General features: G+C 38.3%; 1 protein-coding gene across 2 annotated transcripts in view; it reads left to right on the forward strand.

Annotated features, from left to right (window-relative positions):
* Positions 1-22043, forward strand: part of LAMA1 (laminin subunit alpha 1) — a 204599-nt gene that overhangs the window by 116527 nt on the left and 66029 nt on the right. For both annotated transcript variants that reach the window (XM_019525624.1, XM_019525630.1), the window contains exons 20-33: positions 1056-1162; positions 1541-1721; positions 3869-4005; positions 6307-6543; positions 10357-10500; positions 10886-11065; positions 11643-11828; positions 12416-12543; positions 13339-13459; positions 13612-13749; positions 16208-16329; positions 17093-17179; positions 17446-17639; positions 18534-18676. In XM_019525624.1, the coding sequence (XP_019381169.1) occupies positions 1056-1162; positions 1541-1721; positions 3869-4005; positions 6307-6543; positions 10357-10500; positions 10886-11065; positions 11643-11828; positions 12416-12543; positions 13339-13459; positions 13612-13749; positions 16208-16329; positions 17093-17179; positions 17446-17639; positions 18534-18676 (2105 nt within the window). The remainder of the gene's footprint in view (positions 1-1055; positions 1163-1540; positions 1722-3868; positions 4006-6306; positions 6544-10356; positions 10501-10885; positions 11066-11642; positions 11829-12415; positions 12544-13338; positions 13460-13611; positions 13750-16207; positions 16330-17092; positions 17180-17445; positions 17640-18533; positions 18677-22043) is intronic.

Raw genomic sequence — 22043 nt, forward strand, 5'->3', positions numbered from 1 at the left:
TTTGTGCATCCCTGTTACTTACTTACTGCTTACTTTCAGGTTATGCATACTAAACTTTTCCTGTTCTGGAGTGTTTGTTGCTTGTGGGGCTGAATGTACTGTGGATGTAGTAGCACACTCCTTTCACGGAAATGAGATGTTTGTTGCTTAACAGTAAAAGTCTAGTAGATTCAAGAGTATTAGTGACTGATTTTTGCGGTGGTCTTCCTCTACCATCAAAATGCTGGCCATGACGCATGCATGGTTTGGATGATGCTGGAACAAAGCACACAGTAGTGTGTAAAATAATATTGCTAAACCTTTATCTTGAACACTATATGCAAATCACAGTAAAGTACTAGATCTGACTACTAGTGTGCATGGCTAAAATTACTAAGCAGAGATTAATTCCCCTTGCTTTGTAGTAAAAACAGCATCACAAAGGATTTTTACAGCATATAAATGTGCAAAGTGTATATTCTCTGTGATTAGAACAGTCACTGCATGCATTCTTTACTTGTCAACTATATCTTTTTTTCATCATAGAGCTCTAGACTGGCATTAGCATAACTCAGCTACGTATATTGTAAATCAGAAGGCCGGATTCTGCTATCAGATGCACAAACATATATCCATTGTTATCCTGCCAGTTCAGAAGAATTAATAGAGGGTAACAGAGGGTAGAATTTAACTCTTAATAAGTAGGAAAATACAAAAACTGTTAGACTATTCTATTTTCCCTTTCAAATATAGAATTATGTGATCTTTTCAATCTATCCTTGGGTGGGGAGGAGGAGAATATGCGATGAACAAAGAATTTTACTTGGGATTTTTGTGTTGAGCCTGTGTTCCTCAGGATGGCCTTTCTGATTAACTTGGTGCATCTCTGCTTGTGCAACAACTTTTTTCTCTGGGCCAGCCAGTGTACCTATTGCAGATAAGTAAGTGCATTAATATATGCGAGCTAAATTGTTACATTTGCTTCTAATATAAAGAGCTGCTGTTCTGTTAAATTGTCTGATATCCATGTATTTCAACAGATTTTTCTCTTGTTGTCTCTTTTTATGACTTTTAAGTCTGTGAATGCCATCTGAACGGTTCACTTTCCAGCATTTGCCAACATGAAACTGGCTTCTGTTACTGCAAACCAAATGTAACTGGACAAAGATGTGATAAATGCTTGGTAAGAAAAGAGTTTACCTATAGCTAATATGTATATTTTCCAGTATCAGTTTCTATCCATTCTGTGACATCACCATTTCATGAAGACAAAAAGAATTGCTGAGTTAAGTGTGTAGTGAGTAACGTTATACTACACTTTTCAAAGACTCCTGGGGATTTTAATTTACAACTTGGAGAATGGGGGTATACCAGAGACAGCAAATGGATAATGTTTGGGATTCCTTCACCTTCCTGCTACTGCCAAACAAAACCTGCAAATGTTCATGCAGGCCAAATGGCAGTAGATAATACAAAGTAATAAAAAGAAAATGAGAGAATATTTTTCACTTTCAGTGAGATATGAAATTTAATTGAAACATGTTTCCTTCCTGTCCAACAGAATGGTTTTTATGGCTTTAATACTGGCCTTGGCTGTCTTCCTTGCAGTTGTAGTCCATCTGGATCAGTCTCTGAGGATTGTAATGATGAGGGCCAGTGTCACTGTGTACTAGGAGTGGCTGGGGAAAAGTGTGATCGCTGTGCTCAGGGCTTTCATACATTCCAGGATGGTGGCTGTACACGTAAGCATTCATCTATGTTCCACTCTGGGAATTTCTTTTGACAAAGGATTTTATGTTACACTTCGTATGTTACTTACTCTTCCGGTAACATCACTTGTTTCAAGAAATATTCTCAAAACCTTGCCAGTAGAACATTCCCCTAGTACTTCTGCTAGGAAATGTTTCTTAAAACTCCTTGATTTTTTTATGGTCTGGTTCTTTGTAAAAAATGATGACAGGAAATATCAGGAGATTATAAAAATTTTGCGGTATAAATGTTCAGCAGTAATCTTGCCAAAAATCTCTCCATTCCAACAATGAATATAGAAAGCAATTATTTCCTTTCTCCCCTCTGCCACAATGTAAAATCTAATAAATTAACTCTGTAGATTTGAGCCTGTATTTTTCTTTTTCTCTTTTTCCCCTTGCAATTCATGTCAAACTCAAAAGCACAAGACATATATAGGATTAAATTTCCAAATTCACACATCTGGTTATAATCCAGTTTTGAGCTATAGTATGATGTTATGTTAGTCCAAACCTGAACAAATCCCATTTCAATAAATAGAATATTATATTAAAATATCTATTTCAACACACCATAACCAAAGGAATGCCTACATGTCTCTTATCTGACTGAAAACATTTCCTTTGCGTTTTACAAAACACAGTGGTGTATAATATGGCATGAGATTGTGTGATGAGAAAAAATACATTTGTGCATATTTTAGGAATTAAAACCAGGGCTGTTAAAGGGATCTAGCTTTCTTGGGTGACTGCAAATTCCAGCCCTTAATCTGGCCATCAAGTCCTATCCCAAAGGAATCTGACCAATTTTTTAGACGTTTCTGGAGGCATTTGTAGAGTGTTTTTCATCATTACGTCTGAGCAGTTGGGCCTATAAAGGTAAAAAAAAATGGAGTAAAAGCTTCCATGTAAAGGCTGTCATATCCATTCAATCATCAATGAAATTGATTTGACTATATTGTACGTATGCATGAAGCAGAATATAAATATGATGTGAAATAAAGTCTACATGTCTAAGAAAGCTGCTGAATCTAAAAAATACAGGAGAAAAGACAGTCCTGTTCATTTTTCAAAAAATGGGAAATATTTTTAGGTCAACTTAAAGCATTGTGTTCCACCCAAAATAAGTGTGTTGTGTGTTTTTGGTGAACAGGTAGGTCATTTAGCCCTCTTCTATCCATTTTCTTTCTTTTACATTTAGGTCAACTTCAGAATAAATGTTTTGTGTTTGCAAGGAGAGGTCAGAAAATTTTGTTTAGAAATTGATCTGAAAATCAAAATGCAATATTTCCGTATTTAAAGATACCCTCCTTTTTCAGGGAAATATATTTATCCAGTTGCCTTTTGTTGGTGAATGTAGGGTGAATGCAAATTTGCAGCATTTTACTGGGTCTTCATCTCCAAGGGAGGCTGGAGGGGCTTAGGGTACAAGACAGTTGCATTCCCTCCATTCAAAACAGCTCAGAGACTACTGCTTCCTATCCAGCTGGGGATGCATAGACTCCTAAATGGGTGGAGAGAAGAGCCAGCTATCTCATGAAGCCAAAGAGATAAGCTGTACCATATGACAGATTGTGCCTGACAGGAATAGTTAAACCTATTGAAGACCAAAATTAATTTCACAATTTGTTCCTCAGTTATTCTGGCTGTTAAGGAGCTTCTATTGGAAAGAGTGGCTGGTATCCTATAATTCAGGAAAGCAAGGCTGTCAACTCATTTTGATGCTCACCTGTAATCAGAGGGCTCCTACAGATGTGTGGGGAGCCTGCTCTGATGTGCTGGAAATCCAGTGTGTCAGAGAAGACTCAATTAACTGATTCTGCTGGAGCATGGAAATTGATGTGCTCCAGCAGCCTTCTGCGTCATGTGTATCAGTGTTCCTGTGTGTTCTCGCGGTGAAAAAATGGTGACGGGGCGCTTTGAAATAAAACACGTTCAATGAGCTTTAGTTCAAAACACCCCACCAACATTTTTTCAGCACAGGGATGCATGGGGACAGTGATGCATGTGAAGTATGGTCACTTTTAATTATCATTGCTCACTAATTAAAGCACTCAGTGCATCATCTCAGAGCATGTGTAAAAATGCCTAGAGAGCCTAACAATGGGAAAGCTAGTTTTATGGTCCAATTTCTCTTGCAGCTTGCAATTGCCCTCATACTCAGAACAACTGTGATGCAGATTCTGGCCAATGTATCTGCCCCCCTCACACAGAAGGATCAAAATGTGAACTCTGTAAGGAAAACTACTGGGGACATGATTCTGAGCTTGGCTGCAAGGTATTGTATGCTTAATAAAAAGCTACAGCTGTTTAAATGATAATTAGCATTATCCTGAAGGATTTACAATAAGTAAATTGGTTGGGATTGGCTTCTCGTTTTGTTTGGCTCATTCTTTGTTGCCTGACTTGAAACTTGAGTGGTTACTAGCTTGGGTGCTCAGGAGTTTTGAAAAATAGGTGACTAATTATAGTACATGCACTGGGCAGCAGTAATGGTCCTATTAACACTTTACAGTGTTTCTTTCTGACTCTAACAAATTATGTGGTTGTTCTGCAATAATTATTGGCAGTAAGAAAGTTGATTTATGTGCCGTAGAGTAGCTATAATATTTTGCTCTTAAGACCTATGGAACTTAGGATGTCATTAATTCTATCATACACCTTTTTTTCAAATGTTTTAAGAAAATTTGTGTGCTGATTTCTGCTCCCTGCTTGGGGAAAAAATCATCCTTAACACCATGGTGATGTTCAACTTGAATGTCATAGCTTGCAGGGCTGATCTCAGAGGATTTCAGTCTGTTATCACTCTAGCAAAACCCCCTTCTGAACTCCCCAGTAATGTCAGCTAAAATGTTATAATTAAGTAGTACAGTGCCAACTTAGAACAGATTCCAGAGAACTGTAACCAACTGGGAGCCTATTCATTTTTAGACCATTAAACTCAACCGGTAAATTCCTCCCAGAAAAGGCACAGGGCCAGCATTTAGTATAATCATAACATGTCTGGCATTTTACTAATCAAAGTCCAGTTGAACATGGTGGTGTATCTCTTTTAGGGATCTGCATGGAGAGTCAAACCTGCTGCTGTTGTGCAGGGCAGAGTTTATAGCCAGTATTGTAGCATACAGCTGTACTGTTGCTTTGATTTCACAGCTCTTTAAATCAGGATTATGTTCTAATAATTGCTGAATGAAACCTTCAATCTCATTCATTTGTAATTTTGCCTGGTTGTTTGACAACCAAGCTTTAAGTGTAACATTTGCAGCAAACATTTCAACATTTTAGTGCTGGTATTGCCTGTGTCTCTCTGTGTGCACCCAGCAGGAGGAGAAGATGAGAGGCACAGATCCTCCTGCAGTTTTCCATATGGAAGTGTCACTCCACAGCATAAGCCAAATGGGCCAGTGCATGACTAGTAGAATCACACACACACCAGTTACATAACTCAGCCATGTTCTAGGCTAGGTATATATGTTCAAAAAGCCCAAGGCAGAATCAACCCAAGTTACATGGTTCTCTGTAAACTGCATATTTTAGATTGGTAGCAAAGAGAACACATGTTCGCCCTTTGATTGGGGTGGAGGACAAATCTTAGGCCAGGTTCCATCATTTTTAAACTAGTTGATGTGTGCCGAACTTCTGTTTGGTTATGGGTATAGATCGATCTCCAGGCAATTATGCCAATAAAAGTGTAATGTCTGTACCAGGCCATAGTGACTTTTCATGCTGATATAGTAAAATGTTACATTTTCATAGAAAGGCCATGCATTCAGTTTAGCTAAACCTTTAGCTATACTTTTTTTTCTCTACCATATCACCACATTGCAATTTGTGTGGGGTTACTTACATTATGAAAACTAATTTGAAAGTTTCTCCTTGCCATCAAACAGTGTACTCAGGGCTCAATCCTCAGCCACCAAGCAAGAAAAAGATATGGTGCACTCCATGCACTCCTCCCTGCTTTTCATCATCTCTGGTAGGTCCTCTACGTGACCTCTGGAAGAAGTGGGAGTGCAAGTATGGTACAGCCGGCTATTTTGGCCTTGCAACACCCCAGGAGTACCCACTGGTAACAGAATTCTTCATTTGCCCCTTGCACTGGGCACCTTTGCAGTGCTCAGCAGCATAAAACAGCCAGAATGGATTGTAATCAACTTATGACTAGTGTGTTTCACCTTGGCAGATGTTACAGCAGAGTTAATTATTCCTTAAAGTGTTTTTCTTATCTTTTTAAATGCAGGTAAATGTTGAAGTGAATTCAAATTGTCAACTGTATTTAACATACATTAAGATGCAGTTAAAATTCAACACAACCATATAGTGTTAAGGAAATACCAGTTTGTTCTGTAAAAAGAAAATACAAAACACCTCCTCCTGTTAGGAATCTACGCTTCACTGTTGCATAGAAACTTTTGACAAATGTTGGGGGTTTTTTTTGTGTTTTTGTTTTTGGGGGGTTTTTTTGTTTGTTTTTTGTGTGTGTGGTTGCAGCTGTAAATTGACCTTGCTGTTTCTGTTATTAAGAAGTTGTTTCTAAATGTCTGCTATGTATGAACTCTGCTTATTTTTTCTTTTTCAGGCCTGCAATTGCAGTGCGGTTGGTTCAGCCAGTCTCCAGTGTGATTTATTGACTGGTCAATGCCAATGTAAAAGTGAATTCGGAGGAAAAGACTGCTCCAGGTGTGCTTTAGGCTATAGGGATTACCCAGATTGTGTTTCTTGTGACTGTGAATTGAGTGGGACCAAAGCAGACCAGTGTGAAGAGGGTCAAGGAATCTGCAGTTGTGAAGAAGAGACTGGCATTTGTGCCTGCAAGGTATAATATTCATAAGTAGCAGAAGATCACTTCTGGGTGTGTATGTGTGTTCCTTTCATAGAAATGTAGGACTTACGCTTTTGAGTTAACCTAATAGTGCTCTGTGGCAGGTTCAAGAATACATAGAACAGGACCCCTCCCTGCCCCAAGGCAGTGGGGGAGAGGGAGGAGGGGGAAGAGTTTACCTCTGGGGCTGGGCAGCCCTGTGTGCCAGGAATCCTGGCCGTCAGGCAGCTGCTGGGGTAGGCCTGTCGGCACCTGACCATGGTCCCCCATCTCAGCTCAGCTTCCCTGTGGAAGGAAGGGCTGCTCTAGAGCTCCTGGGCTTTTGGCTTGAGCCACTGCAGGCATGTGCTGAATGGCTATCCTAGGAGTGGGCAATTATTTTGGGCAGAGGGCTGCTTACTGAGTTTTAGCAAGCCATTGAGGGCCGCATGACAGGCAGCTCAGGGAGATTAATATTAATTTTCTAAATTTTTTTAGGGGCCCCACGGGCTGGATAGCATGGCCTGGTAGTTCACATCTGGCCCCCAGGTCGCATTTTGCCCACCCCTGGTCTATCCACTTGCAAACTGGTTCACTCTCTACAGGTTAGACTAATCTGCAAAGACTGAATCAATTCAGGCTCTTTGAATGTGTGTCCCTAGCCTAATGGTTTAGAGATTGCTTTGGCTAGGTTAGCAAGTATTCTAAGATAAATTTCATCAAGGCCTGCCAACTTGAATTATTTTAATTAATATGCATGTGTTTAAACTGTTCTTCCATACTCTTGCCTAGATTTGTACCCCTACAATATTATTTGTGAGAAGCACTTATTTATAACTATTCTTCTTTGTGAAGACTCAAGCAAAAAAGACTGAATATGTCAGCCTTCTTTGTATCATTCGATATTTGCTTGCATTGCTTTGTCTTTTTTCTTTCTATGAATGCACCTGTAGGGCCTTTATTTATTGCCATGTCACTTGTGTTTCTTCCACTTCCAGATTCTTTATCAGCTCCTCCATGTACATTTGAATTAGACTGTTCCTATTCCCTCATCCACTTTCTGAAAAAAATGATCTTCCCACATACTTCAAGAACCTGCTAGACAGACTGGGAAGATCCTGTTCCACCTGTTGGGTGTCTAAGTGGGTTTAGGTGCCTAAGTGTGATTCTAGTCCAACTCTGTTCAAGTCTGAAAATCCAGGAATACATTGATTTTTGTAATGCATCATCACCTTAATCATTAAGAACAAGTTACAAAAAAGAAAGGGGGAGAAGAGGTATCCACTCATCTTCTGCATTAAACAGTTTTTAAGGGATTCAAACTGGGTAGACACTTAAGTAGAATTATGTGCCTAATAGTTGGACTAGCACCTGGCCCACTATGTCCTACTGTATTGTTATCAACAGAGATTTAGTTAGTTAAAGTACCTCTTCAGCACCAGGTTCTGTCCTACAAATGCTACTGTTTAACTGTTTTAAAAATTGCTTCCTTCTACAGCTCCAGATTTGGTAGCCTATATTAGATGTCTACCATGGCACTGACCTATTTTCTTCCCTTTTTATCTTCTCCCAGACCCTACCCCCATGTTTTCTTTTCATCTCTTTCAGGATTTAAGAGCAACACTTACTTCCTTTTTCCCTGCCTGTCATTGTAAGGTCTGTTTTCCCTGACCTCTGATCATGTGCGTGGCTCTTCTCTGGACTATTCTATTATTATTTCATGCTTCTTTTTTTCTGCTGGAGGATTTTTGCCTTATAAGCAGTGTTAACAGCAACAGCTTTGTCCAATAACTTATAAGAAGTTTTTTCCTGTATTTAGAAGGATAATTTCTTTGAGCCTCTCCAGGAGAGAAGCCCAAGAGAGAAACAACGTATTACAGAGAACATTGTTTTCATACCAGTAATAATACAGAATGTATGTGTGAGAGAGTGCTTGTGCTAAGCAAGGCCTAGCATAATTAACAACGCACTAAAACTCCCAGAATGCTTCAAGGAGGTTGAGAAGTCAACAATTGACATTCTGGTGATCACTATCTGACCCTTGAATAAGAATGCTGACAGTATGATAAAAATTGCAAGCAAGCAGCTTCTATAGTGAACTACGGAAACTGCATGGCCAAACTGCAATGACGAAAGATAACCGCTTATCATTAAAGCAGTCTGGAAAATATTGTAAATTAGGTCATTAAGAATTAACATAAGAAGCGTAAAAATTATAATAAAGAGCGTGTCACCTGATATTGTAATATAGATGGGATAACTAGTAACCAATAAAGTAAGAATTAGAAATGCATATGTATATGTGTTATCATATATAAGTAATAGAAAAGTTATGTTAGATGCCTCACTCAGAGCAGAGTGCGGACAGTTTTGTATCTTTTGTCTTAAAAAAGATAAGGGACTCCTTTTACCTGAGCTGTTGACCAGTTCTGAGACTACTGAATCGGGCAGCCGCACCTAGCGTTCGGGTTAGAAAGCAAGGGCCTGATTTGGGAACCTCGTGAACCAACAGACCTCCTTAGTTTATGACTTTGTGAAACAATAAAAGTTTTAAATTGAACATCCAGGTCTGAGCCTGTGCTTAATTCAGTCCTTATATAATTCGGCACGAACTCACACACTATGTTTTAACTTCAAGCCTGAGAAAGCATTGTTCCCTTCTAAGACAATCTAACAATATTGTGTTACCAGCATGAAACCTTCAGAATGCATCACTGTGCGTAGTTTTGAGGTTTCTCAGAGAATAGTTTGTGATGAAAGTGTTTAATAATATATAAGTACAAATTCCATACTCCCTCCATTTTGACAGATAATTATTGATGCATAAGTGTTGCAGAAGCAGCACATAAAGGTCTAAAGCAAAAACATCACTTATTTTAATATACGAATTTGCAGTTCTGCACTGTTTTCTATACCTCTCTATCAAAGCTCTTAATGAATTAAGCATTTCAAACTTCTGGGAGATAGGTACTGTATTATGACCTTTATTATAGGGATGAAAAAAACTAACCACACTGAAGTTCTGTTGCTTGCAGACAGGAAGGTTTATTAGATTTGAGAATAGAAAAAGCTGCTGATTTCCAGCCCTGTTTTATAACAGAATATCAGAAATCATTATAAAGATTGGGGAAGCTGATAAATGCAAATAAACGACCTAAAACCTTGTATATGATGTAGCCTTCAGTTCATCTTAGAACTTTATATATTATTTATTACACCTAAATGCATTAGTAAAGCATATATGCAAATATACTGATATTAATTGGTGAGGTCTGTTTTGATGGTCCTGTGTCTAAAACAGTTTGGGGTGCTGCAAGGTGCCACACAGTGTTAACACTATTAGGTGTACAAACATGATTTCCAAGATAAATGTAGAGATTTCAAAGAGGTATCCATAGTATTAAAGCCATTCTGACCTGCTGTGGTCTTTCTGAATTCCTTGTAACATAAAAATTGCTGTGTTATTTTTCTGTAGTAAAAAAAGAACTGGCATTTTTGGAGGGGTGCCTTGAGTCTAACGAGGGTACCTTGTGCCTAAAAAGGTTGAGAACCACTGATGTAAAACATTAAGTACATTTCTTGCCACGATGTTCTTGTGTGAAGAGAAAGTTAGGGATATACATTTTCTTAAAGAGTGAACTTCTAAATTTAAAACATAGAAAATGATAGGGAAATTGTGAAGTTCTGACCCTTGCCAGTTATCTGACATAGCTATAAGATGAGCATTTCTACACAGTTTGTACTGCTATAGGTGTCATCATTCAAAAAGGATCCTGTTTTTACTCAACTATCAGAACAATAAAACATAAACATGTAATTTTATTTTAGGAAAATGTCTTTGGATTGCACTGTAGTGAATGCAAGACTGGAACCTTTGCTCTCCAAGCTAGTAACCCTGTAGGATGCACTCCTTGCTTCTGTTTTGGGATGTCAGAATTCTGTTCAGAATTAGAAAACCATGCCAGAATTCCAGTAAGTAAAGCAATTCAAACTTTTGCATACAGTTTTCTGGTACACCTCTGTTGTCACACTGGCTTTAATGAAGTTTCATAGCTTTCTTGATAAGAATTGAGTATGGTCTACTGACCTGTTTGCAAAATGTGTGGGGGCGAGTATGGAAAAGGGACATTTAAAAGAGTAGTAGTGCATGTGAACATAACCATTTCATTTCTTAAAACACATTCTTCATGTCTGACAAAAAATAAAAGATAATTATAAAATAAGTTTCTCAGTTTTTTTAAATAAGTATGTTGTTTTATTCCTCTAAAACAGCATTTAGCGTGCTGAAGCTGAAACTGCTTCCAAGATGTTTAGCTAGAATAATATTGTAGAGTGGTTGTTGTTTTTGGTATTGTAGGTAACCCTGACTCCAGATCAGTCCATTCTTCATGTGGTTTCTCAAAGTAATCTCACAGGAACAAAAGAAGGTGTATTTTCTCAGTTTCATGATGTTTTATTGGATGCTGCAACAGTCAGACAGCACTTGAATACAGAACCGTTTTACTGGAGGTTGCCAGATCAGTTCCAGGGAGACCAAGTAAGTGAATTAAGATAAAAACTGGAATAGTTTATACATTATAACTTTCTCATCTTATCCTGATTACATATTTTTCTGTGTTGAATCCTCTGTTGTAAGTTAAGAATTATACCTTTTTGAACTTGGAGTTGCACTTGCAGCATATACAATTTACCTATTCATGTCATACAACTCATAAGATTTTTCTCATATCTTAAATTTGTGGATACCAATATTTCATCCATGTGTTATTTTTCAGGGACAGTAAAAAGGAAGAAATATCCTTGAAAAATAACCTGAAAGAGACTTTAACCCTGACATTTAGTCCAGTTAATAGATTGTATGAATGGTAACGCTTAGAAATTGAATAAAAATGCACTGCACTCCTTGAGTAGACAGAAGCCTTACAGATGCATAAGATTGCTTTCTGAAAAAGAGTATTCAATTTTGATGCAAAGATTTCTGATTTTAAGTCTATTTTTAGGTTTTATTGCAAATTCTTCAAAAACTGGCAGTTCTGCAGTCTTTTCATAGGAGTGAAATATTTTCAACCAGTAACCTTGGAGAAAATAAATGTAATACTTTATCATCCAAACAGCTCATGGCTTATGGAGGAAAACTGAAGTACACAGTTACTTTTTATGCTTTGGATGGCTTTGGCACCTCAAATTTTGAACCACAGATTCTGATAAAGGGAGGTCACACCAGTAAATTAGTCATCTATGTGGATATCTCTGCTCCAGAAAACGGAGTGAGACGTCACCAGGAAGTAGAAATAAAAGAGGTGAGCTTAGATATTTGAATGGAAGAGGGGAAATAAAGCTCAGTAAAAAAAATAAAAATACTTTAATTAAAATGCATCTGGGATTGGCAGGCGGAAGTGACTGACTGCTGTCATTTTATGGAAATAAATGAACTGGGAATTAAACTTAAATTTAGTTGCCTCATTTGAAAATGCAGAAGCTGATGCTGAAACGGTGGGGAGATTTTGAAAATGAATGAATACATGAAATGCACTTGAACTTTGCTATCCTTGGCCAACTCTCACAGTTTTTAGTGGCATTGTTTTGAGCTCAGCCAAAATGTCATCTTTTGAAATTGACCTTTATTCTTTATTTAATTAGGAAGGCGCTGGGATGCTATAACAAAGTCAGAGTAGAAATGAATAGCTTGTTTCATTCTCTAGGAACTTCAGGTGGCTATTTTGAAGGACTGGTGTAGTCGAGTCCTTGAATGAGCTGTATTCCTTTTTATTGGAGACAGATCACTGTGATGTAGTGACTATATTTTCCCAGGAGAGATTGTTTCTTTCAATAAATATGTAGCTTTGAACACTCATTCCTTAATTTATTTTAATTGTGTTCCCTCTAGCATTTCTGGAAATACTTTAATTCTGTGTCTGACCAACCTGTCTCACACTCTGACTTCATGTCAGTGCTTAGCAATGTTGAGTATGTCCTCATCAAAGCATCGTATGGTCAAGGATTACAGCAAAGCAGGTAAAGAATCCTTTGGACTAATATATTTCATTACGTTGACTTGAATTTATCTTGGGAATAGTTATAAACCAAGATGGCATTACAGGCTTAATTCTAATGAGAGAAATATCATATATTTGAGTATTACCCTGATTCCTTGGAATACAGTGCAAACACACCTAATAGTTTGAATGGAAAAAGACTCCCTTGAACCTCTTCCATTTTCTGAGAAGTGCTAAGGGCGTCTGTTGCTCTGAAAACGTTCATAAAAGGAGTACAATGACGTGCCTACTAAATCACTGTCTTGTATGGCAGACATCAGATGGGCTTGCATGTTTCTCCTATAAAGTTTCCTGTCATCCTCTTACAGTTATCGGCTTACTCACTGCACTATTCTTACTTTTAATTTTGAAATTAAAACAAAACCTAGTGACCTTCATTAAAAATAAATAAAATGGGTTTAATATACAAAATTGCATTTTGGGGATCATCATGCATCTGTGAGGCAAGGATAAAAGAGTCCCAACTCAGCATATTGATATTTTACATCCATTTCTTACTCACTTTCAATAAATTTAGATGACTATACAAGTTGAGATGATATTTCATCATGTGGTAGTGATGGACCTTAACCAGGGCACCATTTCTAGATACTCTCAAGTTTGAAGAAATTTAGATGTGCATAAGATCCTACTTTGTAGACAGATCAAACTAAAATCTCTTATCCAAACCACCAAGTTGATCCATGTTTGGGGATCAGCTTTACTTGCTATTGATATTTGTGTTGTTTTATTCTCCTCTGAATATGTTTTATAGAATTGCAAATATCTCAATGGAAATAGGAATGAAGGTTGAGGACATGCATTTGGGCAGAGAGAGAGCACACCTCATAGAGCAATGTGAATGTCCACCTGGCTATGCTGGATTCTCATGTCAGGTATACAGCCACTTAGTAAACAAAACACCTTTCTGTGCCTTTCATTTCTGATAAAACATCTTACAGTTCCTTAAAAGAGTTGAAAAACTGGCTTCATGTATAAAGCCTTACTTATTTCTTATGCACTATTTCATGTCCTCCTATATCTATAGAGCTGTGCTCCTGGATACTACAGGAAAAAACATGCAGACCTGAATGTAAAAGAGCCACGTCCTTTGATAATGCCGTGTGTACCATGTCAGTGCAACAACCATAGTGAGATCTGTGACCTGGAAACAGGAAAATGTCTGGTATGTACAGTTAGTTCCATTAGTATGGTAATTTTTCAGAGCATCTAACGTTAATAGTTGATGAGCTCAAGAAATATTTTTCTATGAAGCTGCTGTAGTGTTAGAGTGGTGATGTAGCCACAATGGTCCAGGAATTATGCAAGAGGCAAGGATTTTTCTTGGGGCAGTGTCTTTTAATGGACCAACTGCTTGGTTGGAATAAAGTTAGACAAGCTTTTGGTAGTAGGACATTCTTCATCAAATCTTAGGAGGCTGTGACAACTCCAGTGAAAAACAGTTATTCAAAATTTTTTAAAAGATACAGATTTGAAACAGAACAACATCTAAGCAAAGGTATACTGACTGTTCCATCAGCAAAATTACCATGGGTGTGTACAGAAGTGCTTTGTGCATGTTTTGCAGCCCTGTAGTTTAGATCACTTTTTATAGTAGTATGAAGTTACAGCATTCTTAAACATGACATAAATGCAGTGTTTGGGAGGAGGAAGGGGGATCTGAACCTCGCTGCATTTTCCAGGCTAGGAAGCAGGGGGTGCTTTAAAGCCTCCTGGGGAGGTTATTAGAAGTTATTTGAAATGCTGTATGTTGTTAAAGTGCCGTAAATACGGCACTTCAAATTGAATACCTCATTTAACAAGGGTTAATTTAAAGTGCTGTACCCATTTTTAAAATGCTGTAATGCTGTGCACTTCTGTTAAGTCATGTCCATAAAGTGCTTTTAATGGCAAAAAACCCTTCTGTCTACATCCCATGTGTCTTAGAGTTTGACCAAAGTTAGAACATAAGTAGCAATATGCTACATCCTACCCCAGAAATTGTAGGCTAGATGAGAACTGGTTTGACTTGCAATGAAATAAAGAATTTATCTACACTGCTACCTAGGGATGACCTTAGGGCTGTTTTCAAATCCCTATAGGATGATTCTGTGATGAAAACAACTCCTTAACAGCTTAAGCTTACTTTAAAGTATCCTTTCCACTGCTGTAGAAGGGTCAGACAATCTTTTGAAAGAACTGAAGTTTTATTCATTGCTTTTCAGACGATTACTGTTCGCTTTTTCAAGCTAGCATACTTTCTTTCATTTAGATGTTAAGTTCACAGTTTAAGTAATGTTTCTTGGTATCCCTCAAGCTTGTGCCTGAGCACCTCTTTCTTTGCCAGGCCTCTCCTACAGTATAAATCTGAAGGCATATTTAAGGCTCCCCATCTCATTCTGTTGTTTTTACCATTTATAGATCTGAAGTCTGTTACTCCTATAAATGTCAGGAATTCTTACCCTAAATCTTGTTATGAGGCTATATATAAGTAACCCTGTGGTAAGATCAATGTACATTGATTTTGGGTAGAACAAGTTGTTGACAAAAGAGGTACCTGCCACTCCTTTTCTGAATCTTAAGCAAGTCACCTCTTCATAACACATGATCTCCATTAACTTGAGGAACAAAACCCCATAAAGTAGGGGTGTCAAAGATAAGGCCCAGGAACTGGATTCACAGAGCTCTATCATCCAGCCTCTGCTGCTGCCTGGGGGGTCTCAGAGTTGACCTGTGGGCAGCATGTGGAGCATGGTAGGTGGTCTGTGCACAGCATGCAGCACCTGCTCCAGCACACATTAGCTCCAGGAGTGGTCATCATGTGCAGCACAGTCCTGGAGCGGTGGAACAGCTGCCCTGTGCAACATTGTCACACAGTCTCAGAGTGGCTATCACATGCAGTGTGACCCTGGAGCCAGATTAAGCATAATCTGGCCAGAGTAAGACCACATCGCATGTGGCCTCCACACCAGTTGCTCCAGGACATGCCCCAAATCCATCATGCATGGTCAGTGTACCACCATCATGCCATTTATCCATCCCACAGCCCTGGATTAGTTTGACATCTCTGCCTTAAGGCCTCTCTGACCTGTTCCCATGTGCAGGGACTTTGATTTACTAGTGTTCACAACTCACAACCGGCCTCTAAAGTTTATATCCACCACCACCAGGTAAATTTGTCTTGGCTAACAAGAAAAGGCATGAATAGCTATCTTTACAGGGGACTAATAAAATACTACCTTTGCAGGCCAGTAATGAATGATTTTTTCATTACAGTTATTGTGATTATTCAGATGTTGTAGTGTTATTTCAAGAAGCTTGTTGAATTTTCCATCACTTGCTTGCCTGCTTCTCCTTAGTGTCAGTTTCTGGCCTAATTGAATTCATAGCTGTGTATATCAAAGAGTTTGGAAGATCAGAACAGGAATTAGATCAGGATGCCTGGCATGGCATCCAGGGAAAATAGAGCATAGCTGAGATCTGCTGATTTTTTTCAAACACAAATTGATCTTCAACACAAAGTGCTGGCTACCTGCTTGCAACATTAAAGATATCTAGTGAAGATGGAAGATATTTTTCTTTATTGGAGAGAATAGAAAATTGTAGTTGTTGTTTTAAACTGTCTGCATTTCTTTGTGTACTAGAACTGCAGAGATAATACAACTGGTGATCACTGTGGTGCTTGTGCCCCAGGCTACTATGGGAAAGTACTTGGATCTGTCCGTGACTGCTCTCTTTGTGCCTGCCCCAGAGCCAACATCATTGGGTAACCAAAAATTTCAGTGTGTATTTTATTATTATGCTGCTTCTCATGAGCACAACAGCAGCCTCTCATCATCGTATTTCCCCATGTTTAGAAGTTTTTACATCATCTACCATTTTTGCTAGACTTTAGTTAATTTTGGGGCAGAAATTTGTATTCTGAGTTATTCTTGGGAATCTATAGCTTCCCACAAAGAGGACTGAATGGGCCATGGCTAGGGATATCTCAAATTGACAGGATGTGTGTTGTTAAGAATATCTGCTTGGCCTCTTCCTTCCATCAACATGGCTCCAGTAAAGCTCTGTTCACAACTTGAGGCTGTTCTTCCACAGCAGAACTTCTAAGGGAGGGTGACAACAAAGAAAATTCTTGCCTTCAGAGACAAAAAATGCTCTGGTGGACAGGTAACCAGACTTTAGAAGTATTATTATGTATGAATGTGGCCCAATCTTAGACTGTTTGAGCGAGCCCTCTCTTATATTGGATGTACCATATCCATTGTTCATTGTTTTATCCCTCAAGCTGAAATACACGGGCTGACTTTAGGATACTACACAGTTAGCAGTGAAATTGTGCATATTTTCAATGTCACAGAAGTAACCTAGAGCACTGCATCACAGTTGAGTAGATGACACTGCAAGCTTGCAGATTTAGTGCTGGAACTATTATGTGGGTACCTGCCAAGGCTAGTAAAATAGTTGTCTGTACTTGTGTAGTTTGGCTTTTGGGTTGTAATTTATCTCTTCTCTTCTCTTCCCTTCTCTAGCTTTAGTCCCACTTGTGTTCTGAAAGATGTTGATGATTATCATTGCAATGCTTGTCTCACTGGATATGAAGGGCAGTACTGTGAAAGGTGAGATTGAATTCTCCATCTGGGAAATTTATCATTAGAAGTGTACATATCTGCATCTTGAGTGGAGTATCCAGTTGTCATAAAATGTTTTTACAGTAGCTGGAGTGTCATAGAGTGGTTTGTGGATGACTGTATAAATTATTAATGTTAATTTATTAATGCTGTTCGAAGATCTATGTCAGCTAGTAATAAAAAAGTTTCTTTTTCACTTTTTTCTGCTAATAGATATCAAAATAATATGCAGTGTCTCTTTTTTCCCCCTTCAGGTGTTCTCTAGGTTATTATGGAGATCCTGAAGCACCTGGTGGCAGCTGTCAGCAGTGTCAGTGCAATCCAGATGGTTCTGTCCACAATAATTGTGATCGTATAACTGGAAAGTGCATCTGCAAGCAGGGTGTGGCAGGACAACTCTGTGATGAATGTGAACCAAGACACATCCTTGTGGAAAATGAATGTCTTTGTAGGTGGCTTTTCTTTGTTTCTTCCCAATAGCTTTAGCTACAGTCAGGTGGTATGTATAGAAGTGTAGTTTTCTGAGGTGTTTATGCCAATTGTTTCTATTGTTAAGCTACTGCAGGATTTTATTCTTTGCGCTGTTGATTTTAACACTGAGCAACAAGTAAAACACTAGTATCTGTTACATAGAATGCATGTCATTTAAATGAGAAAGTAATAATACAGAACATAACATCCAGGTAAGTGATCTTTAACCTATCTTGTACTATGTGACAGATGAGGTTAAGGTTGTGTTTGTTAGTCTGTAATATCTTTCCATTATGCAACTCCAAGACTTTTCTTGTGTATGCATTAGTATTCATACAATATTGATATGCAGACCTTGCATATTGCTGAAATAGTTCCATCGGAGTTGTCTTGGTCATTTGGGTTCCCTTTAGTGGCTGGTAGCAAAACAAATTATGCAGCTTATGGTACCATACTTTTACAGTGAACTACTAATTGTGAACTAGATTTTTGCCTGGCTTTTATGTGAATGGGCCTAGGAAGGGTCAGTGCAGTTTCACTAGCACAGAATATATTTCAGTTGGCCCAACTCTACTGCCACACCAGTGCAACCACATCCAGTTCAATGGTATTATTTTGTATTGTCACCAATGTAACCTACAGGATCAAACCTGTCAGACACGTACTGGTGGTAAACTGGCATAAGTATGATCAAAGTCAGTCCCTACATTGTTAAAAGCATGATGCAAAATGTACAATGTTGTATGCAATCACTGTTGTTTGTAGACCTACCTTCCATATAAAGTAAATGTTTGTCATATGCCAATCCAAGTTTTTTTTCTTTTCAATGAATGCCTTGTTTTACTAATATTTTTTTCAATGTTTTCTTCAGCATGCGATGATGACTGTACAGGTGTCTTATTAGATGACCTGGTTAACTTTGACAAAGCTATATTTTCCGTGAATCTTACTGATGTTGTCCTTGCCCCATATGGGAAATTGTCAGAGTTGGAGAATACAACAAAACAACTGAAGGTGATGTATAAACACACAAATTTAATTATGTTCCAAATTCAAAACTTTGGCTGATTTTAATATCACTCATGTATTTCAGTAGTATCACTCTTGATTTTTAATGGCCTTAGAATTGTGCATGGCACTCTGATCCAAAGAGCTTAAATTCTAATTCTCCGGTAAAGAACAGCAGACTTGTTTTCTTGCTCTGGCCTATTTATGATTGCAGTTTAGTTCTGAAAGAAATTCTGTGATGCCCTTAAGGACCTGTCACAGAAGCTGATAAAAATGCATGGGCGCATATAGAAATATTAATTGTTACTACATATTAGCAAAATGGGATGCAGCCTTTTAGAGATTAAGATTTGAATTGTGTGAAGAGATGCTGGAGAAAAGTATAACAGGATCGGTTCACTGCTACATTTCCATAGTTGTCCTGCTTACTTAGCCTGTACCTGTATGCTTGGGGCTGAATTTGACTCTCTAAAATCTGTATTAAGAACCAGTTATTCTAGAGGCAGGCAGCCTAACTCTAGTTAAGGGGGAGCTCAACTGTTGCGATTTAACTTGCTTACATAGCATTTCAGAGCGTTGTGGTTCATATATTCACATGCTTGGAACATCACTGCTTTGTGAACTGCATCACAATACTAGAAGGTCACTTGCTATCACTGAAGATTAAGTTCGTATGGCTGGATCTCCCTGCTTGCACAAAGGCAAAGTTAAACAGAATTTTTCATGGTTTGTGGTTGCTAAAATAAGCATGTATAGTGGAAAGCTCCTACTCGGCAATAACTAAAGTGAGACATGGTCTAAACTATATGTAAAAACTCCATGTTTCTTTGAGGTTTTCTCTTTCCTTTGAGCACCTAGGATATAATTTTATATATATTGTTTACAACATTGGGGGAATTACCTTATTCGCCTCTCTACTAGCTCAGAATTAATTTTAACCTCCCATTTTAATCATGCTTTATTTTTTACCTAAAATATATCAAAATATTACATTATGTTAATGTTAAAACTTGTGTAATTACATAATTAGTTTGTATTTGATAATGTTTGTGTTCTTGTAGGAAAATCAACTTTTGGCATGTACATTTTAAAAGTATATTTAGCACTTTCCTGCTAAAATGAAGCCAGGTTTTATGCAAGAATTACATCAGTATCACTTTCCCCTTCACATATTTTAGAACATAAATTAAATTATGTAGACTAGTTGTCAGCGTGCTGATAAATGTTTAAGGAATGCCAGAAGCTTGTGGGAAAACTCTGAGATTGTTGTCCCAGTGGGCAGGTTTAAATGTTATGACCAGCATACAGCTAGCCCTATTTGTGCTATGTCAAAAAATGAAATTGATATTTGCAGAAGAATCATTTGGTAACTTTATGAAAAATAATGGTAGCAATTACTTATCTTTCTCTTTGTCTGGAATCAGACCTGTGTTTTCCATTCTTTCTCTGGCCAATTTAAAAACTCCCCTCCTTCTGGGATATGCAAAAATAAGTCACAGAAAAGCCTAAAACTCTTCCATTCAATCTGTCTCACTGGACCTTGGTCATTCTTTGAAGAGTTCTAAGTTTCTCTCCTTTCATTCCCTTTTTCTGGCTTAGAGTCAGGGAGAGTAGATATTACTTTTTTCATATGGAACAGTCCTGGGGCTCTCAACAGTCAGGTTTCTCCACCAGCTCTCACTTGCTTCTTTCTCATCAAGGCTAAATTTCTTCTGCCCTGTTACATTTCCTTAATTCTCTTTCTGGATGTGGATGTCTCTGTAACTAAAACTTCACTCCTACTTCAGCTTATTTACCCAGCCACACAGCCATATGATTATGTATTTTTAAGCTTCTACTACAGTCTTTTTTGGCCTTTTCTGAAGGCCTTCCTGGGCTTGGCTTGGAGGGATCCAAAGCTCAGCCCTCTGCCATGCACGCTCTTTCTGAACATCAAAGCAGATTTGCCCCTTCTCTGGCCTTTCCCTGTGTAGAGAGAAAAGATTCACAGATCCCCCTGACATGCCACCTTAGCATTCTTTACTATACCCATCAGTTTGGGAACTAGGTCCCTGAAACTCGACTTAGACTGTGCTGAGCCTGTGCCGTGTTAAAAAGGGTCACTATGTCCTGTTAAGAGCACCGGAGTATCTTATGTCTTGCAAACAATGATCAGTTGCTATTTTTTGTGATTCTAGCTACAAAACAATTTACTGTAGAGTCTTACATAACACTTACTTGGAAATGTAGGTGAAAAGGATTTAGGATGGATTATAAGGGATTCTCTAATACATGTCTAGAATTCAATGCAGGATCTGCCCAGGTATGAATTTTTTCCTTATAAGGAATGTTATGACCAGGGATGTTATGACATTTCACACCTCTAAGTATCTTTAAAAGAGCAGCGTCTTGTTTAAGCCCTGAACTGAAAAGCCTGCTTGTCATTAGTCTTTTCATTCGTGTATAGAAAACAGACTAGTATATATGGGATTTCAGGCAGAGCAAGTAAGTATTTTATCTCTCCATGTTCTCATCCCAAGTGAAAAGGTATGAGCTAATTCTAATATTGACCTTTATTCTAGTATGAATTTTTAACTTTTTTGGACAGAAATAATTTTGGAAGCTACAACTTGGGAAGTGCTGGACCCAAACTTCAAAGTCTTCAAAACCTTATGGAATTGTGCAATCAAATTTTGTCTCGAGTTATCAGTAGAAAGTAGCATGTTGATGATGGAAGTGTACAACACTTCAGAGTGTCTGTGGCTTGTAAGTGGCAAGGACTCCCCGGACACGCTCCTATGGTGCCATTGTTATTGTGCCATGCCAGTGGTGCACGGTTATTTTTAGCCACTACATCACCATAGCGATGCACTATAGCAAGGGAGTGTGTTGCTATGGTGATCTAGCTGCAGCGTCACGGTTTTTGCCTGCTGATGCTACGTCGCCGTAGTGCATTGCTATAGCAATGTAGTGTAGATATGCCTCCTGCTCCACAACCTTTTATACATCTGAGCTGTGAAGGTGATTGAGACCTGCCTTAAAACTGAAAAAAATGGCTAGGTGATATAAATTATCCCAAGCATAATGAGCATTTCTGAGTGGGCACGTAGCATGACCAGAGGTACACTGTATTCCAATGATCATAGTATCATAGAAAATTAGGATTAGAAGGGACCTCAGGAGGTCATGTAGTCCAACCCCCTACACAAAATAGGACCATCCCCAACTATATCATCTCAGCCAAGACTTTGTTCAGCTGGGTTTTAAACCTCGAAAGATGGAGATTTGACAGCCTCTCTGGGTAGATTGTTCCTTCCTAGTGACCAGGTTTTTCTTAATAACTAACCTATGCTTCCCTTGCTGCAGCTTGAGACCATTACTCCTTGTTCTGTCA

This window comes from Gavialis gangeticus, unplaced genomic scaffold (genome assembly GCF_001723915.1).
Source record: "Gavialis gangeticus isolate Ggan-Ray unplaced genomic scaffold, GavGan_comp1, whole genome shotgun sequence".
Classification (NCBI taxonomy): domain Eukaryota; kingdom Metazoa; phylum Chordata; order Crocodylia; family Gavialidae; genus Gavialis; species Gavialis gangeticus.